General features: G+C 41.8%; 2 protein-coding genes across 2 annotated transcripts in view; one reads left to right on the top strand and one right to left on the bottom strand.

The window, feature by feature from the left end:
• The first annotated feature begins 2,725 nt into the window (after nt 1-2,725).
• On the top strand, nt 2,726-6,858 carry ckbb (creatine kinase, brain b). The gene is made up of 8 exons (XM_046836809.1): nt 2,726-2,878; nt 3,626-3,830; nt 4,494-4,648; nt 4,734-4,866; nt 4,972-5,143; nt 5,332-5,455; nt 5,548-5,737; nt 5,910-6,858. Exons 2-8 carry the CDS (start codon nt 3,638-3,640, stop codon nt 6,086-6,088), a joined length of 1,146 nt encoding a protein of 381 aa, XP_046692765.1. The 5' UTR covers nt 2,726-2,878; nt 3,626-3,637; the 3' UTR covers nt 6,089-6,858.
• Nucleotides 6,859-7,558: 700 nt separating this feature from the next.
• ppp1r13bb (protein phosphatase 1, regulatory subunit 13Bb) overlaps nt 7,559-18,650 on the bottom strand; it is a 34,923-nt gene continuing 23,831 nt past the window's right edge. The window contains 14 exon segments of the mRNA XM_046836170.1: nt 7,559-8,994; nt 9,229-9,428; nt 10,086-10,243; nt 10,245-10,250; nt 10,478-10,611; nt 10,783-10,920; nt 11,397-12,145; nt 12,262-12,754; nt 13,385-13,509; nt 14,548-14,694; nt 15,632-15,824; nt 16,067-16,207; nt 16,360-16,556; nt 17,254-17,428. Of these exon segments, the coding sequence (XP_046692126.1) occupies nt 8,953-8,994; nt 9,229-9,428; nt 10,086-10,243; nt 10,245-10,250; nt 10,478-10,611; nt 10,783-10,920; nt 11,397-12,145; nt 12,262-12,754; nt 13,385-13,509; nt 14,548-14,694; nt 15,632-15,824; nt 16,067-16,207; nt 16,360-16,556; nt 17,254-17,428 (2,898 nt within the window). The 3' untranslated portion in view covers nt 7,559-8,952.

Genomic DNA, 18,650 nt, shown 5'->3' with positions numbered 1-18,650 from the left:
GTTAGAATTCTAGATTTTTTGTACAGCAAATATAAAGCAAATCCTGTTTTGGGAGTTTGTGTTGCATGCACGAACACAAGTAATCTGAAGTAATGAAAATAGTACACTGTTAGCATCACAAAGCAGTTTCTTGTAAAGCAAGCTGTGGAACTTGTGAGGTTGATCTCACTGGATTTAAATCTATTTAGGTGTTGTTTACTTCGATGGTGCATTTTTCACACAAGCAATCTAAACAATTTTCAGTTCTCAACATAACCCATTCATTTTTCATACTTTTACTGTCAGGAGAGCTGATTTATCATCGACTGTGAAATGACTGCAGAGATGTGAGGCTTAAAGACAATGGCTGCTGAAAAGCAATGCGATTTTGGTGCTTACTCCTGTCCGTTTCACTGTCTGACTGACACTACTTGCTTTGCTTGCAAGGTTAGATCGACAAGATGGCTGCCTACATAAGGAGAATGAGAAAGAACGCTGCTTCAGGCCTCTGCTAATGGCTTCGGAGAACAGATGTCCTTTTTTGAGTTAAGAGCCCATGGGACCTTTTTTCCCTCTTGGCTTCAGTCTAAAATCGTGTTAGTAATTTCATTACTTTTCCACTAGTGTGCATGTACCCAGCAAAAAATACATTTTAAAGTAAAATTAGTTTTGCTGCAGCCTGTCAGCACATCACACTAATTTTAAAATGATCTCACGAGCACACATGCAGGGATCATGTGATTCTGCAGATAGTGTCATTTTTCTAAATCACAAAAGCCACACAGAACCATAAAGTAGCATCTTATCCCTGGGGTTTTAAAGCTCCTTGCAGCTGTAAAGTAATAATGAGCAGGGTGCTGAGTCAGAGGACTGCTATACTAAGCAAGCACAGGACATGAAGAGAGCTTGAAAAAATCCATGGTGCTTTTAACAATAAAATAAATTTTTAAGAGTTACAAATGGCCTATATACATAGTCAAGAATTAATGTACAAAAATATGAATAAAAATAGGACCGTCTTTTTACAGTGGTATAAAAAATGCTTTCAATGCTCAATGCTTTCCAGAACACACACCTCCAGGCTTAAATGGCTCACTGCCCCAGCGACAGCAGTCCATCAAATAAAAGTCTACACAGACAAGGCTGAAACATTGTTCTGCTCTCTCTATTCTGCTGTCATGTTCTCAATGTCAGAAATCATAAATCGTTTCTTCCCCCTTCACTAAATATGTCTGTGTCTTCCTCAGCCCAGAAATCCTTCAGTATTCCTGTTCAAGGACACACTAAGGGGACTAAAGCAATCTGTATGTTCTTAAGATGCTCAGCGTAGGTCTGAGGTACAATAACTGGGAAGATTTCTATCAAAAGTGAGCAGTGGTATGAATATTTGGCGACTGTTGAAGCAAAGCACAAGTAAAAGATATATCATTTACACATACTAAAATCCAAACGCAACCTATAGAAGGCAGTTGGCCCATTGTCACGTTTAAGGATGATGGATGAAACCAGATGAAACCCATGAGAACAACATGCACAAAATCTCCACAAAGACAGAAACCCGAGTCATACTATATGCCCTGGTTACTTGCTGCTTGACCGCCACCCAATTTGGCTTGATATATGTCACTTTCTATGTCACAAAGAGGGAAGTCACATAAAATCTTAATGAAGCTAAGATAGAGCAGGTCTACTCCACTGATTCGTCTAGAGGTAGAGTTACAGAGCTGACGTAAGCGCAAAGGACGGGATAATGCTGCTTTTGTTCTGCAATTCACCCGCTGATTGATTTCCGATCAGATTAATGAGTGATGCATAAGATTAGGATTGTATAAAGATTCATTTCTATTTCTATCTTATTGGAGGAGGAAAATATAGTTTTATTAGTGTTGCAAGTATAACAATTCGAAGTAGGGAAAGAATTCGACATTTTCTCTTCTGACAGCAAAGATGTGCATTAAGGTTTAGGACACATTAGTGGGGTTCACAGTTCTACTTTGCAGCATCGGAAGAAGTATGGAGAGGTTTTAGCTTAGTGGCTAATGCATTGGACTTTGGATTTGAAGGTTTTGAGATCAAATCCCAGCCAAATTCTGGGCCCTTTAACAAGGCCCTTAACCACTATTTAATAGCTGCTGAGTTGTATGAATGGAATAATTGTCAATAAGTCATCAGCAAGATGTTCAGATTTAAAAGCATACAAAACAACATGTAAGTAAACCAGGGCAAAACAAGATCCATGGGTAAAATTTAATTAGCAGCATTTGATAAAGAATATCTCGCCAACTATTAGGCATATTGCTTTCACGCTGTGAAAGTGTGAATGTGTGTAGACAAAAATAGGGTTTGCAAGGAAGGGTGTATGAAAAAATCATTCAATAAAAATATATAGACTTCTAGCTGGCTACAAAAGTACATCAACAACCTGTGATAACCTTCCACAGGGGTGATCCTGAGTAGGGCTGAAATTAATCCTATAGGAAAGTAACCGTGATTGTGCGCAGATATTCGCATTCACAAACACAACACACGTCATTTGGTGACTTGTGTTTAAACATGCACCAAAGCTATATTCCTTTTTGTGTTTCATTGTTGCCCTCCTGGAGAGGCTGAAGCAGCGTCTCATTCCACCAATTCCCGCCGGCATGCCAGTCTTCTCCAGGGTGAGCTGTCAAGGAAAAAAAAAGGGGTCACGTGATCATCGCCGGACGCTGGTGCTCAAGCTCCAATAGAGTGAATGGACTCAAATAGCAGCCAATCAGAGCAAAGCTCCGGCGCCGTATAAAACCTGGCAAAGCCGCTTATTTTCTGGAGACCATAATCAACGTCGTTGTGCTTTATTTGTGGACTACAGGAAGAGCTACTTTCAGTGTTTTTTTTTGCCTATCCAAACGCATAGAAGGTAAGATGTTTATTTTTTCTCTGTATTGTTGCATCTGATTGCCATGTTTCTGTCAACATTAAAGTTATTGGTCATATTCCTAATATGTATATTATATATTTTAAAAAAGGCTCCATTGTTGCTGGTATGAATAAAAACATGTTCCTAGGAAATTTCCTCAATGGCAATTTCACTGATATAATAGTTTATTTTGTTACTGAAGGACATCAATGCAGACGTAGGGTTGTAACTCTTTCTGGTCTGAAGAACATCAGCGACGACCTTGCGGTTCCTCTATGAGATTTCTTCCAAGGTCTGGCGTTTTTTTTTTTTAATAATTAGGGCTGATATTGCGCAGTTCCTCGTGTTGTGCGCAAGTCTTTGCATCCATCAGCGTGAGTGATGTTCGTGCGATGGATGGTTTTTGGAGATGCCATGACATTTGCATTGTGGCTACATGACGCGCAAATGTGACACAACGCGAAAAGACTGAAGGCGACACTGATGATGATGATGATGATGATGATGATGATGATGATAATGATGATGAGGCGGCGCAGCTAAATTGCGGGTCTGAGGGCTGAAATTCCTGCACCGCTGCGGGAAACGGGCGCTTTAATACCGTTACGTCAGAATGAATGCGGATGAGAGAGGATGAGGAGGAGGAGGGGGGAGGGAGGGAGACTTCGTCCTTGGATGCTCTGGCACACCGTTTGGTCTTAACGTGTGTTGTGGTGGTGGTGGTGTTTTTTTCTCTCGACCCCTCAGCTCTGAGCAGCCATGCCTTTCGGCAACACCCACAACAAGATGAAGATGAACTACACGGCCGAGCAGGAGTACCCCGACCTCAGCCAGCACAACAACCATATGGCCAAGGTGCTCACCCCGGAGATATACGCAAACCTGCGGGACAAGGAAACCCCCACTGGCTTCACATTGGATGACGTCATCCAAACCGGGGTGGATAACCCAGGTAAGGTCTTTCTGCTTTTTTTTATTTTTTTATTTTTGAAGGTCACATCCTTGACATCTCTTCATTAGACACTGATCACCTGCTTGAACAGGGTTCGAGTTCAACCTTATTTAGTAGAGCGCTTTTAACAATGTCCCAAAGCAGCTTCACAGAGATTACGAATATCAAATATCAATGTATAATAGCGAGGCAAAGAGAAACTCCCTGATATGGTATAAGAAAGAAGCCTTTATAGGAACCAGGAAAAGAAACTCATGCCAACCTGTCTGGTGGAACCTTATGTTCATTATTATAATGTCTATTGGAGGAGCCTTCTACTGACTACAGTGTCAGAAGAGGAAATCTGTTTGACCTGACAGTGACACCGTATCACAGCACATTTTGGATTCTCTTGGATTTTGTTCTGTATCTCAAATGACTAATTTGATAGAAAAATGCAGCCAAGTTAAGGAAATGTATGGCCATGTAGAGTACATTCAACCCATTAGATTCCCAATAGTTTTTCCCTTCTAAAGTCTTAACTACTACAATTTCATTTCATAATACTTAACACAGATGTTCTGTGGATGTACACATAAATAGTTATGGAGTGAATATGTTTTCTATAGGTTTTGACATGACTTGAGATGTTTTCTATCAATTCCCCCCCCTCCTTCATTCTAGGCCATCCATTCATCATGACTGTGGGCTGTGTTGCTGGTGATGAGGAGACATATGAGGTCTTTAAAGATCTTCTGGACCCAGTCATTGAAGACCGCCATGGAGGCTACAAGCCCACAGACAAGCACAAGACCGACTTGAATCCAGACAACCTTCAGGTATGTGCTGGTTGGGTATGCTCTTGTGTTTAATTTCTTTGGCCTCTTGATATTGGACTGTAAAAGCATTTCATCATTGTTATAGGGTGGAGATGACCTTGATCCCAACTATGTCTTGAGCTCCAGAGTACGAACCGGCAGGAGTGTTCGTGGCTTCTCTCTGCCCCCTCACTGCAGCCGTGGTGAGAGGCGTGGCATTGAAAATCTGGCTGTTGAAGGTTGGTTTCCAAATTTATTTTTGAGCCTTTTGTGACCGATTATTCATGAGAAAAACATGAAAAATGGGAGATTTTACTTTAGAACTCTGTTGTGTCACCATACAGGTTTAGGTAGTCTCGATGGTGAATTTAAAGGAAAATACTATGCCCTGAAGAACATGACGGAGGAGGAGCAGCAGCAGCTGATTGATGATCACTTCCTGTTTGACAAGCCAGTTTCTCCATTGCTGTTGGCCTCTGGGATGGCTCGTGACTGGCCCGATGCCAGGGGGATCTGGTAAATAACCTTGTGGTGTTTCCTTGGCATTGAACTAACCTACATCAAAAGAATTTTGTGGACAATTGCAAATATTGGTCCCATCTTAATTGTTGCAGTACAGATAATCAATGACTGGCTGAATTGGTTGGAGAGAGCCGTACTTCTGAACACACAAGTCATTCTATTACTTCCTTTTTCTTTTCAAGGCACAATGATGACAAGACCTTCCTGGTTTGGGTGAATGAGGAAGATCACCTACGTGTCATCTCCATGCAAAAAGGTGGCAACATGAAGGAGGTCTTCACTCGTTTTTGCACAGGACTCACAAAGGTTAGTGCGACTAACGACTGAAAAACTCGGATTTGAAATGTGGATTATACTTTAATAAACCGTAAAAAAACGGTGTTGCACGTTTCTTGCAGATTGAATCCCTCTTTAAAGAGAAGGGCCATGAATTCATGTGGAACGAGCACCTGGGCTACATTCTCACCTGCCCTTCTAACCTTGGGACAGGGTTGCGTGGCGGTGTCCACGTTAAACTTCCAAACTTGAGCAAACACGAGAAGTTTGGTGAGATCCTCAAGAAGCTGAGACTCCAGAAACGTGGAACAGGTACAAGATACAGTTTCAGTATGCAACCTGTAGCTAGGCATTGACTAAATATATACTTTAACATGAATTGTTTGTGAATTTGTCCACTGCATTCATTATGCAAATTTTATTTAAACCAAACATCTGTACCATATAGTTCTCTGGTTACAATCAATCTTGTTCTCCTGTCTAGGTGGAGTAGACACTGCTGCAGTGGGTGGCATCTTTGACATCTCCAATGCTGACCGACTGGGTTTCTCTGAGGTGGAGCTGGTACAGATGGTGGTTGATGGTGTCAAGCTTCTCGTCGAAATGGAGAAGCATTTGGAAGCTGGCCAGCCAATTGATGACCTGATGCCTGAGCAGAAGTGAACACTGCTTTATAACCCATCCATAATCCCAAATTGACTCCACCTCCTGCCTTCAGCAGCTCTCCTTCCCTCCAAACCAGTAATATTAACCACATCGAGGAGCTTACTCTGCCCATGATAGTGGCACTAAAGTTAGACGAGTCTTCCATCAGTCCGAAGGATTTTGTACCTCCAGCGTCTCGAAGGATGGCTCTTTAACACCTGAAATAAAGTCTCTTTGGCCCATGGAATTGGTTGTGGTGTCTCTTCCCTGTAGAACCTGAAAAATCAGTCCTCCAGATGAATCCATTGAGACAAGCATGACTATTTCAAATACAATACTGTAGTACCTCTAAAGGCCCCCCAGTGCTTTAAGCATCGCCGTCACCTATTTTCCATTTGTAGTCCCGCTTTCCCTTCAGACGTTTCACACTAGTATAATTTTCCACTGCAGACAAGATCCGGACTCTGTGCCACTACAAAACAGTGATTAGTGTAATTTAACTGTTATGTCACTGATCAACTAAACCATACTATCTGCTATTAACCAGTCTTACAAATGTATTTAAATGTACCGTATATTGTCCTGGTGAAAATAGATTTCAGAACATAATTCAATAGACACACAAATGACCAATGATTGTCTTGTCTGTTTCCAGTCGAAGCACCTCAAATCTTTTTTTAGTGCACATAGTATTAAAAAAAAAAAATGCAGAAGTGTAGAAATGTAATGCTATCCTGTGGAATGTTAAGCACTCACTATAACTCATTAAAAAAATCTATTACACATAAGGTGATTTATTGATTTGTTTTCTTGTTTGCTAATCAAACTCTTTTACAAGATCGGTAGTGTTATACTGCTCTCTAGTGGCCGACATTAAAACTTTGCCGGTAAATACCTGCATCCCCCACCACCATTTGTTACAGGTAGTCGTCGACTTAAGACCTATGCAACTTACGACCACAATCGCTAGCCGCGGCGAACGACAGTGCGTACCAGCTTCCGGCATAATTTCATAGTAATGTACATATAGCCTACTCTACTTATGACCAAATCGTGTTACGACTGTCGTACGCCGCGGCTAGGATTTTGGCCATTATAGGGCAAAAAATCCACTAAAGAATAGAAAATAGATTGAAACTTTGGCTTAATGTCTGTTTTTAAGTCTTTTCTAAGTACATTTATTTTTACATTATCTTTAATCCGCATTTAATTTTACGAGTAATGATGAGAGGCCAAAAGACCCTGTCGTTAAACCTGCTCGATGTATACCTGATTTTTTTGGTTATATTGTCTGACTCATACACAGTAGTAACCAGTACATATTGAACTGGAGTTCCCTAAACATATAATCCCAAAGCTTCCTCTTATGTTCCTTACTACTGAGTTTTTCTCTTTATTTGCCCAAATCTCTATAAAAGTGATTCTGACATGACTGAAGGGTGTTAAACCAAATAAGCTGCAAAAAAACAAAAGACAGAAAACAACATCTTGTCTTACTGGGATATGTTTATTTGTGCACATGTAGAGAACAGAAGGTGCGAGTGTTTGTCTCGGTACGTCATAGAGAAGTCTGCACAGGCGAGTACTGAACACGGCACAAACGATTTCAGAGCTTCATCACAGTATTTACAGATGAACTCTACGTTAAAGCTCATTACCGCCTCAGAGGCAGGGCGTAAAGATCAACCTCGAAACTGGGAGGGAAAATGGAGTGGCACAATGTCATTTAAATAATGGTTTTAAAAAAAATAATACGGTGTAAAACGATGTAAATACATATGCTGATTATACCTCTTGATTTGCTCGTGGAGAAAAACTAAAAGATGTTTTAAAGGTTCCTAACCTTGCCCTTTGGGTAAAACGTCATTCTACTAAAATCGTAGCAAAGTTTGTTATTCATTTGTACTGCTGGTTTACTGTTAATGGTACTGCAACACCAGTTTGGTTTCTTGCCCTCACACGCCATCATTCATTCACTCGTAACCCCATTCGTCATCTTTCAAGTAATTCTTGTGTGCTGTGCAGCTCAGAAATCTCAATAGCCCATCTGTGTGCACTGAACTCACACACACTCTTCACTCACAGCTGAGTGGCAGCTGATCATTCATACTGATAACACTGCATCCGACACATACAAAGACCCTCGCTTTAACGTACATATTACAAAAAAACAGATATTTTGCAATTGATTGGCCCGGTGACTGTACATCATACATAAAGGATATGTTCCTTTTTTTATATAACCCATGTAACCGTTTTATTTTTTGGTCTCTTTTCACTTTCATTGCTCGATCGCTACGATTCGTTCGCTCGGACCGCATTCTTTTGTTCCTAATCCATATGAATGCGGTGTAAAATACACAATTCTAACAAATCCTATTTTCACTCTAAAGATTTCCATGTTAAATGAAAGCTTTGGAAGCAAAAGCAGCCATGCTCTGACGGAGCCGTGTGCCAGCATACTGTCCATAAAATAATAGTATCGAAAAGCTTCAGATAGCGAGCGACACAAGCTGAAACAAGGATTAAAAACAAAAGCTATAAACCCAAGTAAGTAGTGCTTCGATAGAGGTGGAAGAATGTGTAGAATATGATACATAGAGAAACCAAGTCTTACAGGCTGGAGGGAAGTGAGGAGGAGATGCTAGATATTGGAGTAATAGGGCAGACTTTAGGACCTGAGGCATTTTGTTTAACCTGTATATGTGTATTTGTGTGTGTGTGTGTGTGTGTGTGTGTGTGGTGCCCCTAATTAAGAAGGCATGGTTTAGCAGCTTTAACCTTGTAAGAACTAGATCAGCAAAGATTGGGGGGATAAATAGTGGAGGTCCTACACCCACAGACATCAGTCCAGTCATTTGGATGGGGAAAGGGGTAGCCAGCTATGCCAGGGACCTCTGACGTGGTTTAATTCTAGGGTACAACTGCAGAGAGAAACACAGATAAAAGCTTTAAAACATGGAATTGCAAACTGCGTCTGTAACAAATACTCAATAAATCATATCCATATTCACAATAAACAAAAATGTACCTCAGTAGGTTAAGACAATTTACAGATTATTAACAATCACACAATCTAAACATACATTTCTGCAGGTTTTACAACATTTACACCGAAAGCTGGTTTAAAACATGTTCAGAGAGAAAACCTTGCGTACCCCGAGCAGGTTACGAGGTACATAGCCTTCCTTGTCATTAAGTTTGGCCCACCACCACTCTGTCTCAGTGTCATCTTTCCTGCGCAGGATAGTGATGGCATCTCCCTCCTGGAACGGCAGCTCGTCTGCACTTTGAGCCTCATAGTCCCACAGAGCGTACACAACTCCCTTATTCATCACTCCCAGCTTCTCCTGCACACCTGCACACATGAATCGAATCAGATTAGCGGACGCTCCACAAGAACTTTCTGTCTGTCTAAAAAAAAAATACGGCGTGGAACCGTGGCTGAAGTTGCTGAACAGACTTATTTGCAGAAAAGTCTTTTTGTAAGATGTGCCCTAAGCACATGTAACAAATGTCAGGTGCAATTACTACTTAACAATAAACAGATCCCTTATAGTCTCACTAAACATCTTTATTCCCAATATTTATACCAATCCTAGCAGACAGAGCACAAAGCAGGATTTTATGACAAATGCACTTTACTGACATAAAAACCAAACCATCAAATCAATAAACTGAGTATTTATTACTAATTGAGTAAAAAGTGAAGTCACAGGACAGCTGAGTGTGTTGAGCAACTCCTCTTCCACATATATGATGCCTATGATTGGCTAAAGTCAGTGTGATTGACAGGGAAGAGTGTAATGCCATTCCTTGAATAGAGTGAATCTAAGTACATGTGGACTGGAAAAATCTGAATATCCTCAGTTACTCATAATTCATGAAAATCACCAATACCGAGTTCAATGCTGTCGTACCCTTTACGGCAATTATTGATTAACGATTCCTGGGACCTTGAAATACAAATACTTGCTATAAAGAGAGAGGGAATGAGAAGGTAAAAGGCATTTACCATAAAGGAACTGTGAGCACTGGATATAACCCTCCTCCATCTCCTCGCACTTGTCTGCCGCTGTTTCCACATCACTTATGGTGCTGGCGAAGATCGCGGCGCCGGATTCCACCAGCACCTTGCAGAGGTGAACACTGTTGCAGGAGGCGGCACAGTGCAGGCGTCCTAATCAAACACACACATTTACATGATCTTTTACAAAATTCGGATCTTTAAATGACATTAGAAGATACGGAATACAGAAAAATATAGATATTATGAATATATTTCTCATGGCTCAGTAGAGAGCATTTATAGCTATCATGCCCCTTTAAGGAGGCCTTTAATCATCATGCACTCAGATAGGTGCTTGGATTAAATGCAGTATGTAAAGAAATCTGAAGTTAACTCACCAGCCGTCACTATCTGCTGCGTTGACGTTAACTCCGAAGTCAAGGAGGAACTTGACAATGTGGTGGTGACCGGCACACACTGAGTTGTGTAATGGCGTGATGCCCTCATCGTTCGGTGTGCTGGGGTTCTCCACCTGTCAACAATCCATCATTAAATTTAACATTTAGGACTGAGCTGTCAAAAGAGAACAAGACCTGTGCCAAAGGATCGCAAACATATTGCAGCAAGTGTTTTAAACTTTTGAAAGCAACGCTGACTGATTGTGACAGTAAGGCATGGACTCTATTGGCATTTGAAAATGTACCTCATAGATGATCCGCTGCACCAAATCAAACTCGCCCTCGAGTGAGGCATCCAGCAGCAGGGCCAGTGGATTGAACTTCACCCTGAAGCCATGGCCTGTCCTTTCTGAGTCAGGTTTCTTCAGGTTAGTGCGCTTCTCCTAAAGAGATTTTAAATATATATAAACATTTTTTTAATATAGAATAGTATAAAACCATATACACTAAAAAGAACATGAGACCCAATTGTTGAGACATCTGAGACCATAAAGACCAAAGTGAAGTGTAGGTGTAGCTAAGACTGAGCTTAGCTGTGCATCTTCATACCAAAATATCAAAAAGCAAACAACTGCTATCAGGCAACCTTTCAGTTGTGGAGAAAAATTTACACAAATCTAATGGCATAGTTACCATTAGATTTGTGTACATATTTCTACACAACTAATATCATAACTCTTGGCTAATTGTCATACTCAAATGGTTTGGTGTCTAGAAAGAAGTGCATAAGATTTTAATTTATTTTACTATTTGAATGTTTATACATTCAAGATGCAAGAAACTCGCTCTGTTTACTAGAAAATACTTTACGGCGCCCCCAGGGTTAATGCCACTTCTGAAACATGTCCTGGAGACTCACCATAGCTTGAGTGACTGGTGAGCTTCCTGCCTCCTGTGGGGAGCTAGCTTCAGGCACAGGGCTAGGTAAAGTGGGTGCGGGTCCTGCTGGGATGTTATTGTTGTCGTCTTCGGACTCCTCTGCTGCTGCTGGAACTGCTGTTTCACTGGCTGGCTGCACCGGCTGGTTATCATTGGCATCACTCTGGGGTACGTCTTGCGAGGGCACGTCCACTGTACACACGAGAGTCAAAGCTGGCGCTGCTGAAGACGCGTTCCCATTATCTGCATCAGACAGTGTCTCCCCCACAGTTGGTCCTGTAGGCTGGTAGAAAGGGGTGACTCCACTGCTTCCTCCCACTCCTCCAATGCCTCCTTCAATTCCACCAGCCAACGTGTTAAAACGCTGGTAGAGGAGCTTCTGGATGTTCGGCCCACTGGGTCCCTCAGGCTCTGTGATGGAGCTGCGCTTCTTTAGCGGCCTTGGAGCATTGGCCAGCTTCCTGCGCAGGACCTCAAGCTCGGCATCACTCTGGAAACGCATGGGTGAGTGCACCATGGGTGTAAGCTTGGTCGGACTGAGCGGGCGAGGAATGTGGTCCACGCTGGGTGCAGTGGATTCTGGGAAACCTGCTGTCTGGCCTTCAATTTCTAGATCGTTGTCTACCACATCGCCTACAGTGCCTGGTAGCATAGGGAAAGACCCAGAGCCCGGGAATGGAAGGGGAGAGGTGGGAGTAGAGCTTGATGGCAGGACCGGCTTTCCATACACTGCAGACAGAGTTTCCACAGTTAAAATGTAAGTGCATACATCAGACCTTCAGGTAAAAATGCCAAGATCTGTCAAATAGCTAAATTAACTAAAAATAAATAACTAAAATTCCTACCTGCTTTGACAGAAGACTTGCCAAGAGGGAAATTCTTGGGAACCCCCTGCTGCAGATACATGTGATAAATTGAGCTTGAGTTCATAGTGGCTGGACCTTTTCTAGGTGACTGTGGTCTAGAACCCCTGTCTGGGATAAATGGGCGCACTGCCACAGCCAGTGGGGGGTCAGACCTCTCTCCTGGTGGGAAAAGCGGAGAGGTGGGCTGGAACGTGGGACTGGGAGGGACTGAGATGCGCTGCTGGATTTGCTGTGAAGAGGAGCCCATGGAGGAGCCACCACGCGACCAGGAAGGTGGGGGTGGAGCATTGGGGTTAGGGAGGTTGTTCAAGTGGGTTGGGACAGGACATAGTGGCATATCCTTGCGCCGGTCCAGCGAGGCAGTGGAGCCAGAATTGAGAGACGAAAGTGTGTGGGCTCTGGTGTGAGTCCCGTATGGAGGAGGCTGGGGCTTACAGGGAGGGGGTGGAGCTGGGCCGAGTTTACTCATGTCCTGAACCCGCAAAAGAAAAATGTGAAAAATAAAATTGTCTTAGTTGTTGTCTATATATAAACATTGTAGACAAAGCAACAACAATCAAGTGTTACATGAGAAAAGGATAAACAAAAATCCCAGTGTTTTTCAGTCTGACTGCAACCTCACTTGGGATAACTACTTTATCCCTATTAGAGCTGAAGTGGGTTCAGAATTTCATCTAGAGAATTCAACCTGGAAAATATGCGGTCTATTTTAGCACACCATGCACACATACATACACACATTTACAACTACAGGCATTTAGTTAATCCAAAGAAACAACAACAACAACAAAACAAAAAACATTAGAACTGATTTGAACAGACAAAAAAATAAATAATCTGTTTATCTTAAAAGAGCATGGGCTGCTGTTTTAAATCAGTGCTACAGTCATGGATCTTAATCATTTGTTGATCTGACTGCTGTTAGCGTTTTATTATAGATACGTTTTAAGTAAATGTTGTTTATTCTCAGTAGAGGTAAATATGATTACATTCTCCTCAATGATAACTGCCCATAAAAGAGATGACAGGTGGGCAGAGATCAGGTAAACAAGCATAAATATTCCTTTAATAGAGACAGATGAATTGACTTAAGAAATCAAACCTTGTCTGACGGGGTGCCAGCAGGGGACGCTGTTTTGCTGGGAATGTCTCCTACTGATTCTTTCCAGTCTGGAGGCTTCAGAGATGCACTGCCCTTGGTGAGGGTGGGCCACCCTGCATCATTAGCTTCAAACACAGAAGAGAAAAACAGCATAAGAATAAAAATGTGGCGTCTCCTCACTTATTAGTGCTGCTATTATTCTATGTACCAGTACGTAGTCATGGTAAATTAGTTGAAAATGCAAGTGGAGGTGATTGCATTTGATAATAAGCTTTATATGGTAGTAGAGATTACATGGCAGTGTGTATAAGCAAACCAATAAGAATTTGAAAAAGATATTTTTAAATTCAAGCAATCGGTCACTTGACAGACCAACAATATTTACTGCCTTGAAATAAAGAAATATATCAAATAGATTAAAAAAGGCATTTCCAAGGCATAAAATATACTGCAGTCCAAATGCTCTTGAAGACACTATAAAATATTTTCACTTGTATCTAATAATTTTAGATAGATTTTTTCTGCCATGTATTGTGTGTGTGTGTCATGTACATGTTATGAATATTACATCAAAGCTTTTGTAGTGCTAAACCGAGTTTAGTGGTTTATTGATCAGGTGGTATAGAGGACCCTGTGAACCTTATCAGCGTAGAGTTTCACACAAGCAAGGGATGCACACACAAATACACCCACACACAAGTTATAGATGTCACAGACATTTCATGGGCACACACAGCCACCACACAATCACACACAGGATCAGCAGTGCGCTTTATGGCAAATCCGCCAAGTTTGATGCGCCTTTTCACAAAAATAAAACTTCATCTCATGCACTGGAATTAGCCACCAAGCAAACAAATACAGCCATTGTGTTTAGCTATTTGATATTTAAGAATGGCTTGCTGTATGCAAAAAGCTAAAGCTAAAAAAATGGAATGAGTGCTCTCCATTTTCTGTAATAATCGGGCTATAGCTGTGCTTGTGACAGCGATTTACAATGGAACTGTATTGAAAACCTGGTCATTACAGCATTTATAATTTGTCCTGGTTAAATAAAATAAAAAGTCTCATTGGTGTAAAAGAATATTGCGATCCTGTCCAGTACTCTGAATAAGGTTCAGAGGCCAGCCCTCCAGCTCTCCTTCAGCCACCTTCCCACTCACAAGAGACTCCGTCTGACCCCTCTGTGGAGCAGGAGGTGCCAGAGACCCCGGGGCCCGGGCCAGACTCCGGAGGAGATGGAGGGAACGGGTCCACAATGATGTCTAAATCAGAGACCTTCCACGGGCCATGTGGCTTTCTCACGCCATCTGATCAACCCCCCAAGCACACACACAAAGTTCAACAGCAAGGGACAGACAGGTAGAGCAAAGAAAGGAGAAAGAGACACACACAGAAAGATCAGGCACAACAGAGAGAATACATAAGAAGTTATAGAAGAAAAGAAAGTAAGAAAGAAATGGAACAGTAACTGATGTGTGAAAAGACACAGAGAACGGAGAAATGAGACATGTCATGGTCTACAGGTTTACTGACTTAATTATATGTAGTCTCCCTCCATTTCTTGCTTAAGATAGCTAATCTGGATAGCGGGAGTATCACAAATATACAATATAATCAAATGCACGTCTTTTCTTAATGGAATTACTTGCATTTTTGAGTTATACAATCATTTACATCAGTGGTCCCCAAACCCTGGGCCGCAGACTGGCACCGGTCCGTGGGTCAATTGGTACCGGGCCGCACAGAAAGAATACATAACTTACATTATTTCCGTTTTATTTATTATCTGATTCTGAACTATGTTATATTTTGGAAAATTACTGGATTCTCTCCACATCTGTCTATGACTCTTGATGCATGTCATGATCCCTCGGTCACATATCCTACCTCCGTCCACTACTTCCCTAAAGGGGCTGCTCCGGCCGCTAACACATAATACATTACCGCTAAACTGAAACCCCCAAGCTAGCAAAAGGAACAAAAAACAAAACAGTGGATTCAATAACAGTTTTCATGCCGGTCGTATCATTTTATTTTGTTGTATTTATATCCGGGAAAAATATTGTCTGACATTAAACCGGTCCGTGGCGCAAAAAAAGGTTGGGGACCACTAGTTTACATGGTCTATAAGGCCAGATACAAAATGACAGGAAATACAGAAATTATTTGTTGAGATACAAAGAAACATCCCCAAATACATGGTCTCAGTTTGAGATGGTAGAACAAGGTTATGTAATGACTGACCTGATTTAGATCGAGCATGGTTGGCTGGAGTGTTCATACCCAGTGCCTGAGGTTTGAGAGGATCTGGTGGAACCATGTAGTTGTTCTCTGTGCGTGATGGCACTGGGACTTGGATATAGGGCCCTACAGCTGCCACACGACCTGCAGTGCCTGCATTTGGCTGAGGTGATGGAGGTCCACTTGCATTGTTCAGCTGTACAAAATGACAGGCAAAATATAGAGATTGAGGAAGAATAGGGAATTTTGAAAAAAATATTACAATCCCAAATCAGTATATGAGCCAATCTAAAAAAAAAAAGCACAATGGTGAAAAACACATTGCTTTTTGTCTTTTTTTTGCATTCCAGCTGTGTCCGAACTGACTTTTAGTGCATGCTTATGTCTGTGTGCGAGGTGAACCCCTAGCCTTACAGGCAAGTTTTCTTTTTGACGTGCCTCAGCTTTTTTCTTATAGAGACGTTCACGGAGCTCGCCGATGCGCTTGTCCATTAGCGTCACCTCCATATTGCGCTTGTTCAACAGCTCTTTCTGCTGCTGCAGTTTACTGTTCTGCTCTTGGTTTAGCTTGTTACGGATCTGAAATGTACACACAATTAAACATCTGTTAACTGTGCAGACCACGACAAATACAAGAGAAAAGCCTCATAATCGGACATGGCACCAAAAACAGTAACGTATCCTAAAATTGTTTGGTTTGTACAACCCCTAATGTTGGTGCACGTGCAAACCTGTAGCTCTTGGTAAAGCTTGCGGAGCTCCAGTGCAGCAGTGCCGGTGACATGACCCCCGAGACCCTGCAGGCCGTTGAGTCTGCCTCTGCGCAACTCTTCCAGCTGCTGACTCAGCTGGTCTACCCTGAGCACGGCTGCTTGAAGCTCTGCCTGCTTCTCCTGGAACAGTCCGCTGATGTGCTCGATCTCGGCAGCTACGGAGATGAAACGCAAAACAACATAAACACGCATACGAACAAACTTTGATTTCAGCAGTTAATAACTTCTTGCATACATGCCAATGATGTTCTATTTTGTACCAGTTGCTAGGTTACAGAATCCAGGGTCCAAAATTATGCAGCAAAGACAAGACAACTGAAATGTTCTTCATTAGACCTTCCTAGAGACTGTCACATGTGATTAGGGATGAAGATGATTTAATAAACTAAGTGATTTAATATAGTCAACTGACACAAATAATACACTTAGCTGAAAGGGGAGCAGGGAAAAGTAATTAAACCGCATAGAAGATTTGATTATGATATTTGCTGATCACTTATCGCCGGATCAGCAAATTGTAGGGAGTCTGCGGCAATGACGAACTACATATCAATCTTTGTGTCTTAACATTAAAAATGTTTTACAATCTACTCATTCTGCTTACGCTTATTCTTCTAAACTCTGCCTGGGTCACATTAGTGAGAAGAAAACGTGCAAGATTAGACATCATGGATCTACAGTAGGCATTAAAAAAATCCAACGCATATTCAGGTGACAAATCAAAAGAATACAGAATATAGAAACTTTTGTCATATCTACTGGCATTCCCTGATGTCTATCTAAATATCTATCCAAATATACTTGGTTCTTTTCTGCGAAAAATAAAAACGCGCTTTTGATGAAAATACATACACAGGTTGCCATTGACGACTTTGCTGTAATCAACTTGGCCCCTCATGGCATGAATCTTTTTGAGTTTGGCTTCTTGGCTTTCCACTCTTTCTTTCAGCCTCTGCAGCTTCTCTGTCTCGGATACGGCCTGTTGCTGCCTCCGCTCCTGCTGCTTCAGATACCGCAGGCGCTGCTCCTACACAAACACGACAAACAGGTCAGCTTTAGTCATTTAAAGAGACACTGGGCTCTCATTTTACATTACATGGATGACTTCATTCACATGGTTCAATGCTCAAATCTGGTCTGAAGGTGTGTACCCTTTTTCTGTACAACAGCGCAGGTATTTCTGATTATAACGAAAGTGTTTAATACTAATGTGCCCGCACTACCAGAGGCTGGTAACTATAGTGTATTTACATTACATTTGCATTCAAGCCCAAATCCAGAGCGACTTACAGTTATCTCACTTATACAGCTGAGCAATTGATGGTTAAGGGTCTAAGTGGTGCTGGGATTTATACCCCTGACCTTCTGATTAGAAGTCCCAAATCTTATCTACTGTTCTACCACTTTCTTTATATTGTAATAATGTAGGTCAGAATAGGAATCGAGGGACAAACTGCACTTATTTCTAACTGTTATTAAATCATTGTGGCATGAGAATGGGGGGGGTGATTAGTAGTGGCCCTCCGCTTGAGAATTGTGCCACATTGCAGAGAGTGACAGCTAAATATAGCACAGGCAGTGGTGGCCTTCTAGTGTCTGCCAGCATGCTATCTTCAGAGCCCTTCTACCAACTGACTACATCCGAAGCTTTATTATCCCTCTCTGGAAAACAGTCACTCTCAAACTGCAGCTGCTTCAACAACGGATCGGAAACCGACTTTGCTTTTATCTTCTGAGAAATTCAACTAGAAGAAAACTGAATGTCACCCTTCAAGCAGCACTGGATTCCACTCTCGTGTCTTTGCTCCGCATGAGTACACACGATCCTTAGAAGCTATTTGGCTTGAGCCAGTGAGAAATTCCTGCTGTTGGATACTGGGCATTACTGACCATGTTTGCTGTTGCATTACTGGCATTGTGTGGTCTCGGATTGGTCTCCTGTGCTATTCTGCAGTTTGGTTTTTTTTGCCACTAACCATCACCGCAGCAGTAAACAGAGATGAGCTCATCACCTCTGCACTCGCTGTTGTCAACAACCACTAAGAGGGGTAATGAAATCCTGCAGATGAGCTCACATACTCAAAATACATTCCCTATACAAAAGCTTTCTTCTGTTCAAGCTTCACCTGAAGTAGAGGATAATCACTTTGAGAATACCCGATAAACTGCTAATTATAGAGAGAAAGACCCTAAATATTTCCCTAAATCAGTGAAAGTCTACCTATGCAAGTCTAATAAACCAGAAACAG

Source organism: Silurus meridionalis, chromosome 23, assembly GCF_014805685.1.
Source record: "Silurus meridionalis isolate SWU-2019-XX chromosome 23, ASM1480568v1, whole genome shotgun sequence".
In the NCBI taxonomy this organism is placed as follows: Eukaryota; Metazoa; Chordata; class Actinopteri; order Siluriformes; family Siluridae; genus Silurus; species Silurus meridionalis.
The sequence above is the reverse complement of the archived record's forward strand: the minus strand, read 5'-3'. Positions and strand labels throughout refer to the sequence as shown.